A 19,029-nucleotide genomic window follows, 5' to 3' on the forward strand; every position below is an offset into this window, starting at 1 on the left:
TCAGGGACACTATTATTCCTGACCTCTGGACCCAGCGAGCTTGCATTCGAATGCCCTGGAGCTAAAATGAGTCAACAGAAAGGGCGTGTGCTGCCTCTGCTGTAGGAACGGCAGCCCAGTCCTAAAGCTCCCAACATGGTCGGGCCAGCATAGTAGGAGCTGCTGAGAAGCCCTGAGCTCATGTACTGTGCTTCCATGGCTACTTTAAATTGAGTAGAAACCTCCACAGAATCTCATAGGGATTCACTTCTTTATGCTCTCATTTTAGAGCATTTTTTTAAAAAACAGGCTTTATTTCATTTTTTGTTTTTAGAATGTTAACATTCATTTCTTTTTGGCTCTGCTGTTTCTTTGCTATGCAGGCTCCTTTCTAAGGTGTGATGTGAGAGTTTCTCATTGCAGGGGCTGCTCTTGTTGCAGAGCTGGGGCTTTAGAGCGCGTGGTTTCAGAAGTTGCAGCTTGCGGACTCAGGCTCAGTACCTGTGTGCACAGACTTAGCTGCCCTGAGGCATGGGGATCTTCAAAGATCAGGGATTGAATCCGTGCCACCTGCATTGGCAAGCGGATTATCGCTGAGCCACAGGGAAGCGCTTTAGAACCTTCTGATATTTACCATTCTCAACTTTTGAAATTAAAATGTTCTGGAACTTCTATGCCTATTGATGAGGTTCCTGTCAATAGAATGGCTAAAGGATTTATCTGGGTAGATTTCATGTTTATACCCCTCTTAATGTCTCTATCAGGAGAAAAATAATGAGCAAATTCATCAAGTGTGTTGAAATTTTTACTCCTTTCCCCTAAGGTTTGGCCGATCATTGTTGTTGTTCAGTCACTAAGTCATGTCTGACTCTTTGTGACCCCATGGACGGCAGCTTCCCTGTCCTTCAGTGTCTCCTGGAGTTTGCTCAAACTCATATCCATTGAGTTGGTTATGCCATCCCACCATCTCATCCTCTGTCGCCCACTTCTCTTCCCGCCCTCAAGCTTTCCCAGCATCAGGGTCTTTTCCAAAAGTGAGTGATAATCAATAAATAAAAGAAAATACATTTGCATTTCCTAAAGCCTGATACAGCACTTCAGAGAGTCAGCCTCAGTAAACACGTGCTTTACCTCATCAAGACTGAAATGAGGTATAGCACAGCTCTTTGCAGGATGACACCCTCAGCAGGAAACCCCTTTTCTTGTCAGTTTAGAAGGAAATGGCAACCCACTCCAGTGTTCTTGCCTGGAGAATCCCAGGGACGGGGGAACCTGCCGTCTATGGGGTCACACAGAGTCGGACACGACTGAAGTGACTTAGCAGCAGCAGCAGCAGCAAAGCTACATTGTAACTTTTAAACCAGGTGCCCCTAAGCTCTGTTCATCCAGGGTGGAGCACACCTATCAGATCTTTTGATCATATAATAGCTTGTCTAACCTGTTGGTTCTTTCCATAGATCAAAGAAGTGGGAATGATGAATAAGCAATTAGCATATGACCAGATCTCCTCAGAGTTTAGTAATCTCTCGAACAAGCTATGTGAACAAGACAGCATCCAAAGAAAGCTCACAAGAAGTCAACAAGCCTGCACGCAGGGGGATGACGATGACTCTGAGCCCCCATCTCAGTGACTCACCGATACTACTTCCCTTTTTCCCCTTAAAACCTTCATGGCTGAGCAGACTCTTCAGAGATGGTTTCTGGGGGACACTGAGTCCACCATCTCCTCAGATTGCCGGCTTTCTGATCAAAAGCAATTTTCCTTTCTACCAACAGCTGCCTCTCAGGGATTGATTTTCCAGCAGTGAGGAGCTGGACCTGAGTTTGGTAAGAATATTGCTAAAGAAACAACGATATTTTTGCATCATATAATACTTCTATCACATCATTCATGGAGAGAGTTCTCACCAAAGACTTTAAACAAGGGCACTTAAAAAAAAAATAATGTGAAGTTAGTATTGATTTCCCTGATTCAGAGGTTGTTAAATTGCTTGATGTCTTTTCTAAAGACTCCTCCGATCACGCTAGACTCCTTATCCCTACTCCACTCGCCCCTGGGGAACAACTCCCGTGGAAGAACCAACACACCACACATAACCGTTGGGAAGTCTGCAGTGGTACCCTGAGGACAGGTGTCATCTGGAGGGACTGATGACTGGGGAGCTGGAGCCCCATTACCATGGCCGTAGGCTGCTAGTCTGGTCCTTTCTTTTTCAGATTGGAACCTTTGGTGATCTCCAGAAACCAGCTCCTGTCCCCGACGAGAGCCTGAGCCCCGATCTGGGGAAGGAAGAGGGCGCATTACCTGAGTGACTGTTCCTGAGGCTTCAATCACGGCGCCGCAGTCACCCTCGTGGTACGGTTCCTTACAGTCCCGGCAGAAGACGAACTGCGGGAGAACACAAGCAGGTTAGAGGCGGGCTTGCGGGCCCCGTTTGGTCACAGCCTGCTTTCCTTTCCCTAGCTTGCTCTACTCCTGCCCCTGACTTGGTGATGCTTTCTGAGCCAAACTACCTTTCGCAAAGAGGAAAAACAGTCCTATTTTGATGACACTGTTCACTCTTTACTAAAGAATGTTCCAAGCACCGCAGAAGCATTTTGAAAATGAGTCACATTTCCTCTCTTCAAAATGTTTCTAGCCTAGAAGAAGAGACAGCAATGCAAAGAAATACCTATGGTTAAGTGTTACTGGTGTTAGCATATGAGGAAAACAATTCAGCCAAGAATTTCACATCTGATATTTATTTACTTGCATCAGTTCAGTTCAGTCCCTCAGTTGTGTCTGACTCTTTGTGACCCCATGGACTGTAGTATTCCAGGCTTCCCTGTCCATCACTAATTCCTGGAGCTTGCTCAAACTCATGTCCATCAAGTTGGTGATGCCATCCAACCATCTCATCCTCTGTCATCCCCTTCTCTTGCCCTCAATCTTTCCCAGCATCAGGGTCTTTTCCAATGAGTCAGTTCTTCACACCAGGTGGCCAAAGTATTGGGAGTTTCAGCTTCAGCATCAGTCCTTTCAATTAATATTCAGGACTGATTTCCTTTAGGATGGACTGGTTGGATCTCTTTGCAGTCCAAGGGACTCTCAAGAGTCTTCTCCAACACCACAGTTCAAAAGCATCAATTCTTCAGTGCTCAGCTTTCTTTATGGACCAACTCTCACATCCATATGTGACTACTGTAAAAACTATAGCTTGACTAGACAGATGTTTGTTGGCAAAGTAATATCTCAGCTTTTTAATATGGTGTCTAGGTTGGTCATAGCTTTTCTTCCAAGGAGCAAGTGTCTTTTAATTTCATGGCTACAGGCACCATCTGCAGTGATTCTGGAGCGCAAGAAAATAAAGTCTCGCACTGTTTCCATTGTTTCTCCATCTATTTACCACGAAGTGATGGAACCCGATGCCATGATCTTAGCTTTTGGAGTGTTGCGTTTTAAGCCAGCTTTTTCACTCTCCTCTTTCACTTTCATTAAGAGGCTCTTTACTTCCTCTTCACTCTCTGCCATAATGGTGGTGTCATCTGCATATCTGAGGTGATTGATATTTCTCCCTGCAATCTTGTGCAGGGAGTCTTCCAGCTTGTGCTTCATCCAGCCTGGCATTTTGCATGATGTATTCTGCATATGTTTTCTTGAATAAAGGATTTATATATCCATGTTAAAGGTCTTACTTTTGTATTGAAAGCCTACTGTGGAAAGAAGAATGGGCCATCATGGGTTGAATTCTGTGCCGCCAAAACTCATATGTGGAAGTCCTAACTCCCGGCACCTCAGAATGTGACTGTGTTTGGAGATAAGACCTTTGAAGAGGTAAGTAAGATAAAATGGGGTTTCTCAGGTGGTGCTAGTGCTAAAGAACATACCTGCCAATGCTGGCGACATCAGAGATGTGGGTTCAATGCCTGGTTGGGGAAGATCCCCTGGAGAAGGAAATGGCAACCCACTCCAGTATTCTTGCCTGGAGAATCCCATGGACAGAGGAGCCTGATGGGCTACAGTCCATGGGGTTGCAAAGAGTCAGACATGACTGAAGTGTCTTAGCACACACGCATGCAAGGTAAAATGAGGTCCTTGGGTGGGATTGTGCAATAGGACTGGTGTCCTTACAGAAGGCGATCAGGACAGGCACTGGGACTGAGAGACGACCATGTGTGGGTGAGGGAACGTGAAGTGTGAGTCACTCTGACGTATCTGACGGGACTGTGGCCCGCCAGGCTCCTCTGTCCCTGGGATTCTCCAGGCAAGAGTACCGGAGTGGGTTGCCATGCCCTCCTCCAGGGCATCTTCCCAACCCAGGGCTCGAACCGGGGTCTCCTGCCCCAGGGACGTCGGAGAAGGTGGCCATCTGCGAGCCGAGGAGAGAGGTCTCCGAGAAACCGCCCCTGCTCCCCCGTTCTCGGACCCCCGGCCTCAGGAACTGTGAGAACATACGTTCCTGTGGTCGTAGCCCCGCTGTGGCGCCCCAGGAAGCTAAGGCGTGGCTGAAGTGAAGCCTCTCACCCGGAGACGGCGCTCCCGTCAGCATTCAGCGCTCCCTTCAGGATGGAGGAGACCTAGGAGTCGATGGTCCTCCCCTTTCACTGACTGAGGAGGAGGCTGGAGACGTGAATGCTGCAAAAGGAAGCTGGCTTACGCCGGCGGGCCTCGCTCGGCCCTGCGGCCTGCTTCCCCTGCCCCCACGCCGGCCGGTCTCGCTCGGCCCTGCAGCCTGCCTCCCCTCCCCGGCCCCGGCCGGCTAGGAGGCGCTGCGGCGGCTGAGGGCCTGGGCTCCGCGGCGACGCCCCGGAGCCATCGCCCCGCCCCTTGACGACCAAGACCACCTTGGAAGAGCGGCCTCGGAGCCTGGGCCTCGGTTTCCTCCTCTGAGAAGACAGGGTGACAATGATAACTGTCTCACATGAGCGCCACGAGAGGTAGCTGAAATAAAACACACGCTCAGTGGCTACAGGCAGGCCTGGCACACGGTGTTTTCTGAGGAGATGCCAGCCAGGCACTGTCCTTATTTCACGGCTGGAGAAGGAGTTAGTTAGATAGTGTTGGCTGCTCAGTCATGTCCAACTCTATGCCCACCGGGCTCCTCTGTCCATGGGATTCTCCAGGCAAGAACACTGCAGCTGGTTGCCATTTCCTTCTCCAGGGGATCTTCCCAACCCAGGGATCAAACCTCCATCTCCTGTGTGTCCTGCATTGGCAGGGGGTCCTTTACCACTGGTGCCACCTGGGAGATGAGTTCCTTCACTAGAAAACTGGTTCCCTTCAACAACCACTCAATTTACTCCGTGGGGAGTAACATCTCTCCCAGCAGAAGCTGTATTCAGGGAAGATGTTCCAGCAGAAAAGAGAGCCGGTCAACGAGTATGGCGTGTGGGCAATGGTGGTGGTTTTAGAGAACAGGCCCAGTGAGATCTGATACTCCTCTGCTTGAGAGGCAGGCTCCATACCCCTCCTGCCTAAATCTGGATGTGCTGACCCCTCGACCAGAGTTGGTAGAAGTGACAGCCTGCCACTATTGGGGCCCTGGCATGCTGCAGTCCATGGGGTTGCAAGGCATCAGACACAACTGAGCTACTGAACTGAACTCACAAAAGCTGGCAGCTTCCACTCTCTGTCTCCTGGGACATTTGCTCTTGAAGCCCAGTCACAATGGAGAGGCGTGCATTGAGAGGAACTGAGGCCCCCAGCCGACAGCACTCTTGCCGGCCGGTGTCTGAGCCGTGTTTCACCTGGGTCTTCCAGCGTCTGGGTGACCTGCCCCCTGCTCACCCCACGTGGACTGGAGACAAATGCTTGCACAGGGCTCTGTCCAAATTACAGGTTTGCGGGTAAAGGCAAAACAAAGCAAAGCAGGAACCAGACTGTCACTGTTCTAAACCCTAAGTTTAGGGATGCTTTTTACATGGCAATCGATAAGCCCATACAGCAATGACACTGTGTTCCTGGAAGCCTCGAAGAATTTCCAGAGGCTGGAAAGCTCCCAAATTCATATACTAGAGCATAAACCAGAAATTTCACTCAATTTTGCTTGAGATAAGACTGATTTGGGGACTTCCCTGGTGGTCCAGTGGTTCAGAATCCTCTTTCCAATGCAGGGGACACGGGTTCGATCCTGGTGGGGGAAGTAAGATCCCACATGCTGTGAAGCAGCTAAGCCCACTTGCCACAACTAGAGAGAGGCCCTTGAGCTGCGGCTAAGACCTGATGCAGCCAAAAAGAAGGTTGAACTGATAACCCCCCAAACAAACAGGATCTAGAAAAACCCAGCTTCATCCCAAACACATCACCACTCTGCCTCACCTCAAAATAACAGCCTTTTCAGGACGGTTTTTTTCACGTTGTCTTTTCCAGAAACAGGTTCCCTGCTCCCTCCTACCCTCCCCACGGTCACTTTCTTGTTTCAACAACTCATCTGAAAATAATTTTAATGTCAGGGCATAACAAACAAGAAGAACAAGTATTTTATGAGGAAGAGGCCTCCTCTACAGATGTCACCATCTGGCTTCCGAGCCAACACTTTCAGAGTCTTTTAGCCTTCTTATTTCTTCTCACAGCAAAGAGACTGAGCCCGCCTTTTGTGGGACGTAAGCGTTCCTCAAAGGTTCATCTTGGTGGGAGAGGGGGGTGTGTCAGCTCGTGTTTACACAAAGCACCAAGACCACCAGGCTTTCACTTCTGACATTTTAACTTTCCCTGAACTGAAAGCTAATGCAGCGAACAGTGAACAGGTTGGATCCTAGAGTTCCTTCTTAAAGTTTTTCTTTTATTTTTTTTAACGTATCTGCTCATCTGGGTTTGCCTCAGACCCATCACTCTGCTCTTGTGTAGAAAAACTGTGAGCTGTGTGGTTCACTCATTGAGAAGAGCTCACTGTATGATCTCAGCCCAGCGCTTTCCATGGAAGCAAGTCTGATCTCTTGGCGTGACAGGGAAAACGCTTCACATCTTATTAGCTCGTGGGTGAGATATAAAACCAGTTTCATGGTAGAGGAACACCCTGGAGGTTGATCATTTTGTCAGAATAAATAGGGCTTTCCTGACACAAAGACATTAAATTCCCTTTCCTACCAGTGCTACAAAGAATAGAGTATTAAAAAAAAAAACGGAAAAGAAAGCGCATATAAAAATTAAACCCTCACCGCTTCAGTATGGCAAAAGGCAAGCAAAAGCTTGAAGAATGTGCTGGTGATGATTTAGCATGAATGCACTTGCTAATTTGCTCTTATTCAGAGAGTATAACTTAAGTTTAGCTACATCGTGCCTTTGGCTTTCTAGTTAAATAACTCAAATCTGTCTCATACAAAATGAGGACATAATTAGAAGGTCTGGTTTGATCTAAAAAATATCTTCAGGTTTTTAATTTAATTATATAGAAGACTGTCAACTAGGTGCTTGAACAAATGCTTAGGCCTTCGTTTCTCAAACTGTGTAGCAAGGAGCCCTGGGATGCCACAACAAATTCACAGAGGTGTGGTGGGATTATTTACATTTTTGAGGAAAAGCACAGTGATGCTTGGCATCTGTGGGACTCTGAATTACTAACTCATGGCATTAATGTACATTGTACTGCTCTTTTGATGACATCCTGTTTTTGCAAAGCAGGATTTTTGGAGGTTACTGTGTGATAAGAAAGACAGGTGAACATTTCTTTGGACCAGGAGATGTAGTTATTTAAGAATGAAATAAATACATTTTTTTCTTTCAATTTATATGAACTGTTTTTTCAAATGGCTATTAAGTTGTTAAGATATTAATTCTTACTATGTTATTTGGACCTAAATATTTAATAAACAGAACTGTTAGGCATTTCTTATGGCCTAGAAGCACCAGGAGAAGCAGCCACAAAGGGCAAGGTGAACAGAGGAAGTTTGGGGAATTCTGGCTTAGGCAGACATAGGATTCCTTGAAATCATATTTCGGGTTTGTTTGCAAAAACTCCCAGGGCACAGGTATTTCCAAAGAGCTTGAGGAGGAAGCAAATCTGACTGTAGTATTTTCACAGTCTTTCTACCGACTTACCTGTCTCCTTTCTAGGGCACATAGATCTGGCTTTACCAATAGTGTCGACGGCCACAATTTCCCCAGGGGCTTATTAGTGATTAACTGTGGGCTCACTTTTGCTGAGGCTCTTTTAAGATGCCTTATGAGTAAACACTAATAGAATCGACTACCACCCATTTACATTGTATACTTTTCCTGGGTTATTTTCTTTAGAGATAGATCTGACAAATGCCAACAATTTCTGCAGTTTTTTAAAAATAGAATCTTTAAAGCTTAAAAAAAAATCTTAACAGTAATAATACTTACTCTATTGATTTTCTAAACTCTATCCCCTTATGAAATTTGATTAAAAACCGATACATATGGGCTGTATTATCTTAGTGTCTGTGATGTTAGTTTCATGTGTCCACTCGGCTAGACTATGGTGGTGGTGGTTTAGTTGCTGAGCCGTGTCCGACTCTTGCAATCCCATGGACTGTAGCCTGCTAGGCTCCTCTGTCCATGGGATTTTCCAGGCAACAACACTGGAGTGGTTTGCCGTTTCTAGTGCCCAGTTATTCAGCCAAGCACTAATCTAGGTTTCTCAGGGTAGGTATTTTGTAGGTAAGACCAATAGTCACTTTACCTTAAGGAAGGGAGATGGTCCTAGGTAATCTGGATAGGACTGATTCCATCAATTGAAAGTTTTTAGGAGCAGAACTGAAGCTTCCTCAAGAAGAGAGTTCACCTGTGGACAACCGAGTTCCAGCCTGCCCTTCCTTGCAGCCTGCTCTATGGATTTAGGACTTGCCTGGCCAGCCCCATAACCACATAAGCCAGTTCCTTGTGATCAAGCTCTCTCTGTCTATATAGATGTAGGTGTATTAGATATATAGATATCTACATATACACAGGGCTTCCCTTGTGGCTCAGCTGGTAAAGAATCCGCCTGCAACGTGGGAGACCTGGGTTCGATCCCTGGGTTGGGGAGATCCCCTGGAGAAGGGAAAGCCTACCTGCTCCAGTATTCTGGCCTGGCGAATTCTATGGACTGTATGGTCCATGGGGTCACAAAGAGTCTGACAGGACTGAGTGACTTTCACTTCACTCACATATAAATATATACTAGAGACCTCCTATTGTTGTTTTTTGCTGTTGTCCAGTCGCCACGTCACGTCCGACTCTGTTCGACCCCACGGGCTGCAGTATGCCAGGCTTCTCTGTTCTTCACTGTTTCCCAGAGTTTGCTACCCACGGGATGATGCATCTTAGAATATAACAGCAGGAGCAAGTTAATCACACCCAACAACATGATGGCTTCCCTTTATTTGACAATGAACTTGGTGATCCAATACATTTTTCTCTTTGGAGTAGCTGCCTGGGAAGTTGAGGGCAAGGTTCTCACGTAACTATAGTAATTAGCTCATTCTAGATGCCTAAAATGAAGCATACAATTTTTTTTAAAGTTTTTTGGCCATGCCATGCAGCGTAACAGGATCTTAGTTCCCCAACCAGGAATCGAACCTGTGCCCCCTGCGGTGGAGCATGGAGTCTTAACCACTGGACTGCCAGGGGAGTCCTAAAATATACAATTTTAAAACAACTATTCAATTAGGGATAAGTCCAATGAGATAAACTTTTTTTTCCTAGTAAGAAATAGCCAAACTGTTCTTAACATTCAAGTCATATATCTGTCTTGAAATTAGAATGTGTTGAGTATTTACTTTTGAAATGAATGAAAACTTGGACCTGGACAATATGTAAGAGAATAGCATATTGTAATTCATGAAATCATATAGCGATATTTATATATTAAAAAAATCAGATACAATTTAGTGTTTAAAAGTAAAGCCTCTGAAGCCTGAGAGACCTTGAGTCAGAGACTCTTTTCTACCATTTATTATCCGTGTGATCCTAACATCTCTTTACTTTAGTTTTTTTGCATCTGTAAAGAAGAAATAATAGATAACTAAGACCTCATCCAGTTTCTGGCGTACAGTAAACATGAGAAATGGTTTTCTCATGGAGTTACGATGTTTTATACACAAAAATATTCTACAGAAAAGTAAGGTGATAATTAAGCACCTTGTTAATTAAAGTAATTCCCAGTGTACTAATAACTGCTGTGGTTCTGTGAGGCCCCGAGTGAAACTGAGGACCTCCTGGGAAGTGCCAGGCTTGTCAACTCGCCATGACTGCGGCAGAGAGAGGGGATACTGACCTCTTCTTCTTCCTGTACGTGCAGAGGTATCCTCACTGCCAGTCCTCTCAGGAAATCCCGTACTATCTTACAGCTAAATGAACCGCCCATCACTTTATCTTTCAGTATCATGTCAGTAGACAAGTCGTTTGATTGATGCTTGAGCTTGATCTCCCATATGCTCATAATGGAGACATTCAAAAGGAGATGTATGTATATTTTCTCTTTGGAAGCATAAAAAGGAATCAAACGAACAGCCTCCAGTGCTATCAAAATTTTCAAGTGGCTGCTGATCAATAAAGTTGAGAGCCAGTCAATACCTGTAAGTGATGACCCTCGAAATAAGGGTTTGGTCCTCCAAGTTGAAATGTCTCTATATGAATGCCCAAAGTTCTTTGCACGTGTTTTCTATCACGACATCATCTATTATAAAAGCATTTTATTATGCTTATTATTATTTATTTTTCTTCCACAGCTCTGAAGTTCTGTGTTAAAAGAGCAGGAGAACATCAAATGCCATCTCAGGACCCCTTACTGTAGTCAAGAGAAACATCAAAACTATGAAGCACACGTTTGTCCTTCTCTGGGAATAGATAAAATATTGTTCTTCTAGGCGTCTGACTTTCCAGAAGATGGCAGCAGTGATATAAGAGATTCGGCCCCAGTGTATTAAAAATAGTCCATCGAAAGAGCCAGGCTCCCTGTGGGGCGACTAGATGCCCATATATGCAAAACTGGTTCTGACAAGACGGTGCCATAGAACAGAAATGGTGTTAAGAGTCTAACTTGCTAAAGCACAATTCTGAAAGGAAGAATGTCAGGTTATTTCCTTTCAAGTCCACAACATTTTAAAATCACAGAATTTCATGGTGGGAAGCAGCTGTAAACTGGGCCACGCTCTAAATGCAAACAGACTAAGACGATCCTTTACGCGCCATCTCCAGACGGCTAAAAATAAATAACTTCAAGGAAACTGAATATAGCTCAGTAGCTGAGTTCTTTTGTCTTTTTCAAGTTCTATCCAGCTCCTCAAGGGTGGGTCGACGATGCCATCTCGATTCCCACCAAGTGCTGTCACTTCTACGCCCTCTCCCCTCGCCCCGTCCCCTGAATTATTTTTGTTTTAGGTTTGCTACATGAAAAGCCCCTTACTTTCCTTGGTTTAATTTCTATTCACGGGAGCTCTTAAAAGAACCCTGAAAATTCTTTTTTTTTTTTTCCAGTAGCATCATGAGGTCATCAAGTACAAGTATGTATCCATTCAGTCTTTAGGTTGTACAGAGTCTTAATTTATACGATTACCGTGAGTACCATCTAATGGGAAACTTTATCACCATCTGTCTCGGAACCTATTAGAGAAGATGAGCTCACACTATAAGAGACCATATCTTCCAGGCTACTTTCAACAGGACTGACCTTGGAACCTTAAATTAAGAGAAGAGCCTGATAAATGCTTCCAACAGTGAGGGTGGGGCTCCTGGGGATGACACTGCCGGGAACTGAGGCGTCCACGGTATGATTATAGACAAAAGCATCTGAACTTGGTTTCTTCTTTAAGCTATTTATAGTTTTTCCTTACTGTTGTGTGAAAATTGTATAAATCATATGTTGAAAATTGTATAAATAGTTATGCTTAATTGGTTCAAAGTGCTTTTCAGGTCTATTATATCCTTCTACTTCTCTGTATATTCATTCTATTAATTTTTGAGAGTTTGATATTGAATCTCCAACTAAAAATCTTCATTTATCTACTTAAAAAATAAATGTAATATATAACTTTATATATTTATAAATTTATAATTTATATATTTATAAATGTATATAACTTTGTTCAGTATTTTCCAAGCCTCTTGTAAATGTGTTATCATAGTTTCATAATTTTAAAAAAATTGTAAAAAGATATTCTTGTGTTTTCAAACTTAAAAATGTTTTCAAAAACAGCTTTATTGGGACATAATTCACATGGTCTGAGTTTTAAAAAGTAGTTTATGTATTTTTTGAGTGGATAATGCACACAGCACAAATTTAAAAGATGCAAAAGGCAAATAGTAAAAAAAAAAAACGTCTCCCTTCCTCCTTGGTCAGCTTACCAAACTCCCCAGAGACAATCGCTGTCACCTGCATAAATGAACGCTATTTTGAGACTAAAAGCAGCACAGAGTATTGCTTTAGGCAACAGGCTCTCCCCCTCACTTTCCATGTCATACACTCACAGCCTGTCCTGTATCAGCACCTGCCAAGCGGCCCTGAAGAGCTGAAATCTTCCTCAACGGCCACACGATAGTCAAGTCGACAGACGTATCTTAACTCACACATTTATGAATGAATTCAAGCAGCCCCCACGGATGAGCATTTAGGTCCTTTCCAGTATTTTGCCATGATAAGCAAAGCCGTGGGGCGTGTCCTTCTCCACAGGTCATTTTGCACATCCGAGAGGAGACCTGCAGGGTGAGTTTCCAGAAGTGACATAGCTGGATCAAAGGGTGTGCGACGTTCATATTTTGACTGCTTCTGCGAGCCTGATCTCGGTGGAGGGTGCGCTGGTCCCGGGTCCAACAGCCAAGTGTGTGAGAGAGGGCTTGCCCCGGTCCTCTCCAGGGCGCCGTGTCAACCATCAGGGCCTGCGTCAAACCCAACAAGGCCACAAGAGAATCTCTAACTCTAAAACCTGCTTCACCCACATTGGATTTCTGCAAAGACACCTTCCTGGATGGAGAAATAGCTTCGAGTCACTTCTGAGCCTTGTCCAGAAGGCTGAACCGGGGTCAAGCGTGAGCTGCGGCTGGCCCTCCATTGCTTGTTTCCCTGTCTCCCCCCAGACCTGGGCTCTGAAACAAGGTGCTCGGAGCCTGTCACCAACTTGTTCAGACTGTCCTGATTCCATCCTGCTGCCGAGAAAAGGATTCTAAGTGAATTTTTGCTTTGGTGGTTTTAAACAACTGATGGCCAACAAACTGGAGGTCCAGCTGAGGGAGAAAGAAACAGGAGACACGGGAGCGGCAGGTTCAGATGCCCCTGCTGTGTCCTGGGCCTTAACCCTGAGCTGAACAGACTCAGCGCCGCTGCCAGGACGTCAGCCAGGACAGGGCAGGGGCCCTGGGGCAGTGTGACAGGTGCGACCGATGGCAGTGACTCCTCTCCCTGAGCCCCACACTTCCCGTCTCACCCTCTCTTGCTGTAACCATTTCAAAGAAGCATTCCCGTGGTGCCTGCCCCACCATCATCCTCCCCAGCTCCCTCTCTCCCTTCACGGCTCCCCTTGTCTCTGAAGGCTAAGGTCGGATTGGCCTGCCAACTGGGACCCTTGTGTGTCTTTGCTGATGACGTTCACAGCATCCGTGTTCCTTCCAACAAACTTCTTGGTGGGCGAATTTCTGCATCTAACTGGAAACTCCCTCTAACATCTTGCAAGGCCGGCTCAATTCTGCTTTCCAATCAGCATTTCCCAGGCCTTATGGAGCATTTGGCTCCTTCAGGAGACGGAGCACTGGTCTCAGAGTATCACATTCAGCACCACTTTCAAATATTGCCATTCATTAGTGGGGCCCATTCAAATATTGCCATTAATTAGTGAACATGCTTGAATATGGCCATTCATTAGTAAAATGCACAGCATATGTCTTCTATAATTTTTTAACTGGTCTCTAATCCTTGTGACCTTATCATTTACAATCTGTAGCAAGACACTAGACTCTGTAAAAACGATTATACTCTGCCAGTCAAAATGTGAAATCCAGGCCATATGGCAGCTTGAGCCCAATTTGTCCCATGTGCCCGTGGGCATCCTTCTGCTTGCTGGCGTGGCAGGGGAGCTGGATATTTCCCTTGAACACCTGGGGCCGACCCCGGGCAGCTCTGGGCAGGGTCAGCCTTGGAAAGGGGCCGGCAGTGTTGGCGGCACTCCCACTGGCACATCTTAGAGATGCTTGTCTCGGGAGGTTTTGCAGCTTGTCAGTGATAGATAAATCAATCAAAATTATATAGCAATCCTTGCCTGTGTGTTGGGCAGTTTTATAGGTGCCCTGAGAGTATACCCACTTCCGCCCACTCCCCATAGCCTCAGCCAAAAAAATGGCAGGGTATTTTCTCTCCAGGACTGTCTCTTTCTTATAGTCCTCTATTAAATATTGAATATTTATCTCAAAGATTTGCTCAATAACTTCAGTCGTGTCCGACTCTTGGTGGCCCCATGGACTGCAGCCCGCCAGACTCCTCTGTCCATGGGGATCCTCCAGGCAACAACACTGGAGTGGGTTACTATGTCCTCCTCCAGAGGATATTCCGATCCAGGGGTCGAACGTGCGTCTTCTGCACCGCAGGCAGATTCTTTACCGATGAGCCACCAGGGAAACCCGAACCAAGAGGACTTGGATCTCACTCATCCGTGTTTCCCCAGATTCAACGTCTGGAACGTATCTGGAACATAGTAGGTGATCTCTGTCTGTCTGGCGCATACCAGGCTCCCAGCTCAAGGCTGGAGAGACCGTGGAGAACAAGAGGTGGAGGACAACAGCCCCGGGTTGTGTGCTGGAGTGTCCAGGGGATGCAAGTCTGCAGAAACCGCCAGAGCTGAGCCCTGGGTGGGCTGGTGTTTGGCAGCAGTGGCATTTACTTTTCTGTCCTTCACATTCCATTCCCTCCTTAGGCAGTGGTTCTAACACCAGGCTAATTCCTCTTTGCTTTGCTGTTGTTGTTCAGTTACCAAGTTGTGTCCCCGTGGGCTGCAGCACGCCAGGCTCCTCTGTCGTGCACTCTCTCTCAGAGTTTGATCAAATTCATGTCCATTGAGTCGGTGATGCTATCTAACCATCTCATCCTCTGCTGCCCCCTTCTTTTACCTTAAATCATTCCCGGCATCATGGTCTTTTCCAGTGAGTCGGCTCTTGGCATCAGGTGGCCAAAGTTTGGAGTTTCAGCTTTAGCAACAGTAAATATTCAGGGAAGATTTCCTTTAGGATGGGTTTGATCTCCTTGCAGTCCAAGGGACTCTCAAGACTCTTCTCCAACACCACAGTTCAAAAGCATCAGTTCTTTGGTGCTTAGCTTTCTCGATAGTCCAGCTCTCACATCTGTACGTGACTACTGGAAAAACCATAGCTTTGACTAGATGGATCTTTGTTGGCTAAGTGATGTCTCTGCTTTTTAATACACTGTCTAAGTTTGCAATAGCTTTTCTTCCAAGGAGCAAGTGTCTTTTAATTTCATGGCTGCAGTTACTGTCCACGGTGATTTTGGCGCCCAGGAAAATAAAATCTGTCACTGCTTCCACTTTCCCCATCTCCCCATTCCCAACCTCCCTTCTAAGTTATGGTGCTGCCCGCTGCACGTTCCCAGCTGGTTTGGATGCCGTCACTTTAAATTCACACCAACACAAATCCCATGTGATTATTATGGAAAAGAAGACTGGGATGAAAGAGCAGAAGTTCAAAGAGTTAAACTGAGGGACAGAGTAGGGGATCCTGGGTCCAGCCCTCCTCCATCCCTGCTTTCTTCATTCAGAGAACACCCAGTTATCCCAAAACGCTAAGCACTGACCTCACACCCTCCCAGAACTACTCATTAATGCCAGGGCTAACACAGCAGTTGTCACGTAGGCACGCTGGACAGACATCTGTAAAATGAATGAGTGGTAGGAGCTGGAAAACTCTAAACTCTCGAGAAGCATGGGGAGAGCCCAGGTTCAGCAGGATCCAGCCACTGGAGGTTGGCCCAAGGAGCAGGAGGATGGCACCAAGACATTTTTTTAAATTCAGTTATGCAATCTGTAGCTGAGTTCAGAAGCTAAGATCACAGGGCTGAGGGAGAGGGGAAGGCTTCATCACAGAGGGGTTTGGATTGGTTTGAAACCAGAAAAAGAAAAGGAAAAAGAATGAAGATGCTAGAACGAAGCGGAATAAGGGTGGGAGGAAGACCCTGGAGAAAGTCAAGGCCAGGAAGACCTAAACACTCCAGAGTTGTGGCTTCATGGGACACAGCAGATTTGCAGCTTGTGGGAAGGCAGACTCCAGGGGTGGCAACTTGCTGATGAGAAGGTTGTTTGAAGGAGGTTACATCTCATTAGTGTGATGCCAGCTAATTAGTTACTCTTCTGGAGGCAAGAGAAAGAGGAGAGGTAAGGATGGAGGAGGCTGGAACAGCCATTGTCAGTCAAGAGATGACACATGAAGCAAAGGAAGCCCAGACACGCTGAGGACCCAGCTGATGTCACAGCCCCAGCCTTTGGCTCCTTGGGACTTTAACTGTGGCCCCAGACCAGAGGGCTCGGTATCACCTAGAAGCCCAAGGCAGAATCTCAGGCCCCACCCAGACATGCTGAAGAACCTGCATTTAATGAGGTCCATGATGACCTGTGTGCACACTGCAGGTCAGAAGGCCTGCTCGAGCTCATTCATTCATTCAGAAGTACTGAGCACACGCACTGTGAGCCAGGCATCCTGAGGACATACACAGATGTATACATTTCCAGTCTCACATGAATCACAGATCACCCCTCCCTCCTTTACTCCGTCTCTCTACCCAGCCCTCCCTCCAGCCAATGAGTATTTATTGAGAACGTATTATGTGCCTGGTGCCACGCAGGGCCTTCTTCTTGACCTCACTGACTTTATGCTTAGCTGTATCCTGTCACAGAGGACAAGGTTGGGAGAAGCATAAGATATGAGCACCCACTAGCCTGGGCAGTCAGGCTAGGTCTCCAGGAGGAAGTGGAGAGTAAATTGAGACCCAGTTGAGTTTGGTCAGATGATGGGTCCCTGAACGGTACTTGCTCCAGGTTTGGGACAGTGCAAGTTCTGGGGGCTTTCGGGGAGGAAGGTGGATCCTTTCACTCTAGACCACTGAGTAGGAGGTGCTGAAGTGAGGAGGAGAGGTGGGGGTGGGACTGGAGGTAGAGGGAGGCTCAGGGTGGGAGGCAAGGCTCTGCGGAGGCCGTGGGTTCTGGTTGAATGGCTGGGGTGGGAGCAGGGGCTATAGCAGGCAAACTGAGTCAGGCTGGGAGCCCCAGGGAGCCGGAAAGCCTCAGCACCCACAGCCCGCTAATTAGAGTCAGACACAGGCGGTGGAAGAAAACCATCACGCAGAAAATCAGTTTTGGCCAGTGGGATGGCATTGCTAATCAAACGCAGCAGGAACAGACTCTGCCAGTGTAATTCTGCAGCATTTCAGTCTTTCTGATTTGGAAACCATTGGCAAAAGGACACAGTAGAACAGAGCCTACACAGGAGCAACTTTAAGTGTCTTAGTAGCCGCACTGCATGCATGCTGAGTCACTTAAGTTCAGTTCAGTTCAGTCTCCCAGTCGTGTCCGACTCCTTGTGACCCCATGGACTGCAGCACACCAGGCCTCCCTGTCCATCACCAACTCCTGGAGCTTGCTCAAACTCATGTCCATCAAGTTGGTGATGCCATCCAACCATCTCATCCTCTGTCATCCCCTTCTGCCTTCAATCTTTCCCAGCATCAGGGTCTTTTCCAACGAGTCAGTTCTTCACACCAGGTGGCCAAAGTATTGGAGTTTCAGCTTCAACATCAGTCCTTTCAATGAATATTCAGGACTGATTTCCTTTAGGATGGACTGGTTGAATCTCCTTGCAGTCCAAGGGACTCTCAAGAGTCTTCTCCAACACCACAGTTCAAAAACATCAATTCTTCAGCACTCAGCTTTCTTTATAGTCCAGTTCTCACATCCATACATGACTCCTGGAAGTCACTTCAGTCTTGTCCAACTCTTTGCAACACTATGGTCTGTAGCCCACCAGGCTCCTCTGCCCATGGGATTCTCCAGGCAAGAATACTGCAGTGGGTTGCCATGCCTTCCTCCAGGGGATCTTCCCCACCCAGGGACTGAACCCATGTCTCTTATGTCTCCTGCATTGGCAGGTGGGTTCTTTACCTGGGAAGCTCAAAATAAAAAGAAACAGGTGAAATAAATTTTAATATCTTATTTAGCCCAATATGGACATATCAGGTTCCCTGGTGGCTCAACTGGTAAAGAATCTGCCTACAATTTGGAAGAGCTGGGTTCGATTCCTGGGTTACGAAGATCCCCTGGAGAAGGGAATAGCTACCCACTCCAGTATTCTGATCTGGAGAATTCCATGTACTGTACAGTCCATGGGGTCGAAAAGAGTCAGACATGACTGAGTGACTTTCACTTTTAAACCAATTTAGCCAAGGCACATTTTCAACATGTGGCCAACATAAAAGGTGTTGTTACTTTACATTTTTCTCATGGAGTCTTTGAAGTTTCATGTGTAATTAAGGCTCACATCATCTCAATTTAGACAGCTGCCTTCCGGACACTCAACTACCTACCTCACAGGGCTGGTGACTTCCATGCTTCCAGTCACTCAGCTGCCTCACAGGGCTGATGGCTTCTGTGTGTGACAGAGTGGTTCTAGAACTCTCTAGGTTGAGGACTACCTGGCCAGCTGAAGTACCAGGACAAAAAGAAGCAGAGCACCTTGCATATGGTGTAGTGAGTAGGACAAGATGAGGTGGCGGACTGCCACTGCTACTGCTAAGTCGCTTCAGTCGTGTCTGACTCTGTGCGACCCCATAGACGGCAGCCCACCAGGCTCCCCTGTCCATGGGATTCTCCAGGCAAGAACACTGGAGTGGGTTGCCATTTCCTTCTCCAATGCATGAAAGTGAAAAGTGAAAGTGAAGTTGCTAGTCGTGTCCAACCCTTACTCTGCTGCTGCTGCTGCTGCTAAGTCGCTTCAGTCGTGTCCGACTCTGTGCAACTCCATAGACGGCAGCCCACCAGGCTCCCCTGTCCATGGGATTCTCCAGGCAAGAACACTGGAGTGGGTTGCCATTGCCTTCTCCAATGCATGAAAGTGAAAAGTGAAAGTGAAGTTGCTAGTCGTGT

At 46.6% G+C, this 19,029-nt stretch overlaps 1 protein-coding gene across 7 annotated transcripts in view; it reads right to left on the reverse strand.

Annotated features, from left to right (window-relative positions):
- Positions 1–19,029, reverse strand: part of PARK2 (parkin RBR E3 ubiquitin protein ligase) — a 1,245,124-nt gene that overhangs the window by 37,725 nt on the left and 1,188,370 nt on the right. For all 7 annotated transcript variants that reach the window (XM_010836734.1, XM_010836732.1, XM_010836730.1 and 4 more), the window contains one exon: positions 2,285–2,368. In XM_010836734.1, coding sequence (XP_010835036.1) covers positions 2,285–2,368 — 84 coding nt within the window. The remainder of the gene's footprint in view (positions 1–2,284; positions 2,369–19,029) is intronic.

This window comes from Bison bison, unplaced genomic scaffold, assembly GCF_000754665.1.
Source record: "Bison bison bison isolate TAMUID 2011002044 unplaced genomic scaffold, Bison_UMD1.0 scf7180017864065, whole genome shotgun sequence".
Classification (NCBI taxonomy): domain Eukaryota; kingdom Metazoa; phylum Chordata; class Mammalia; order Artiodactyla; family Bovidae; genus Bison; species Bison bison.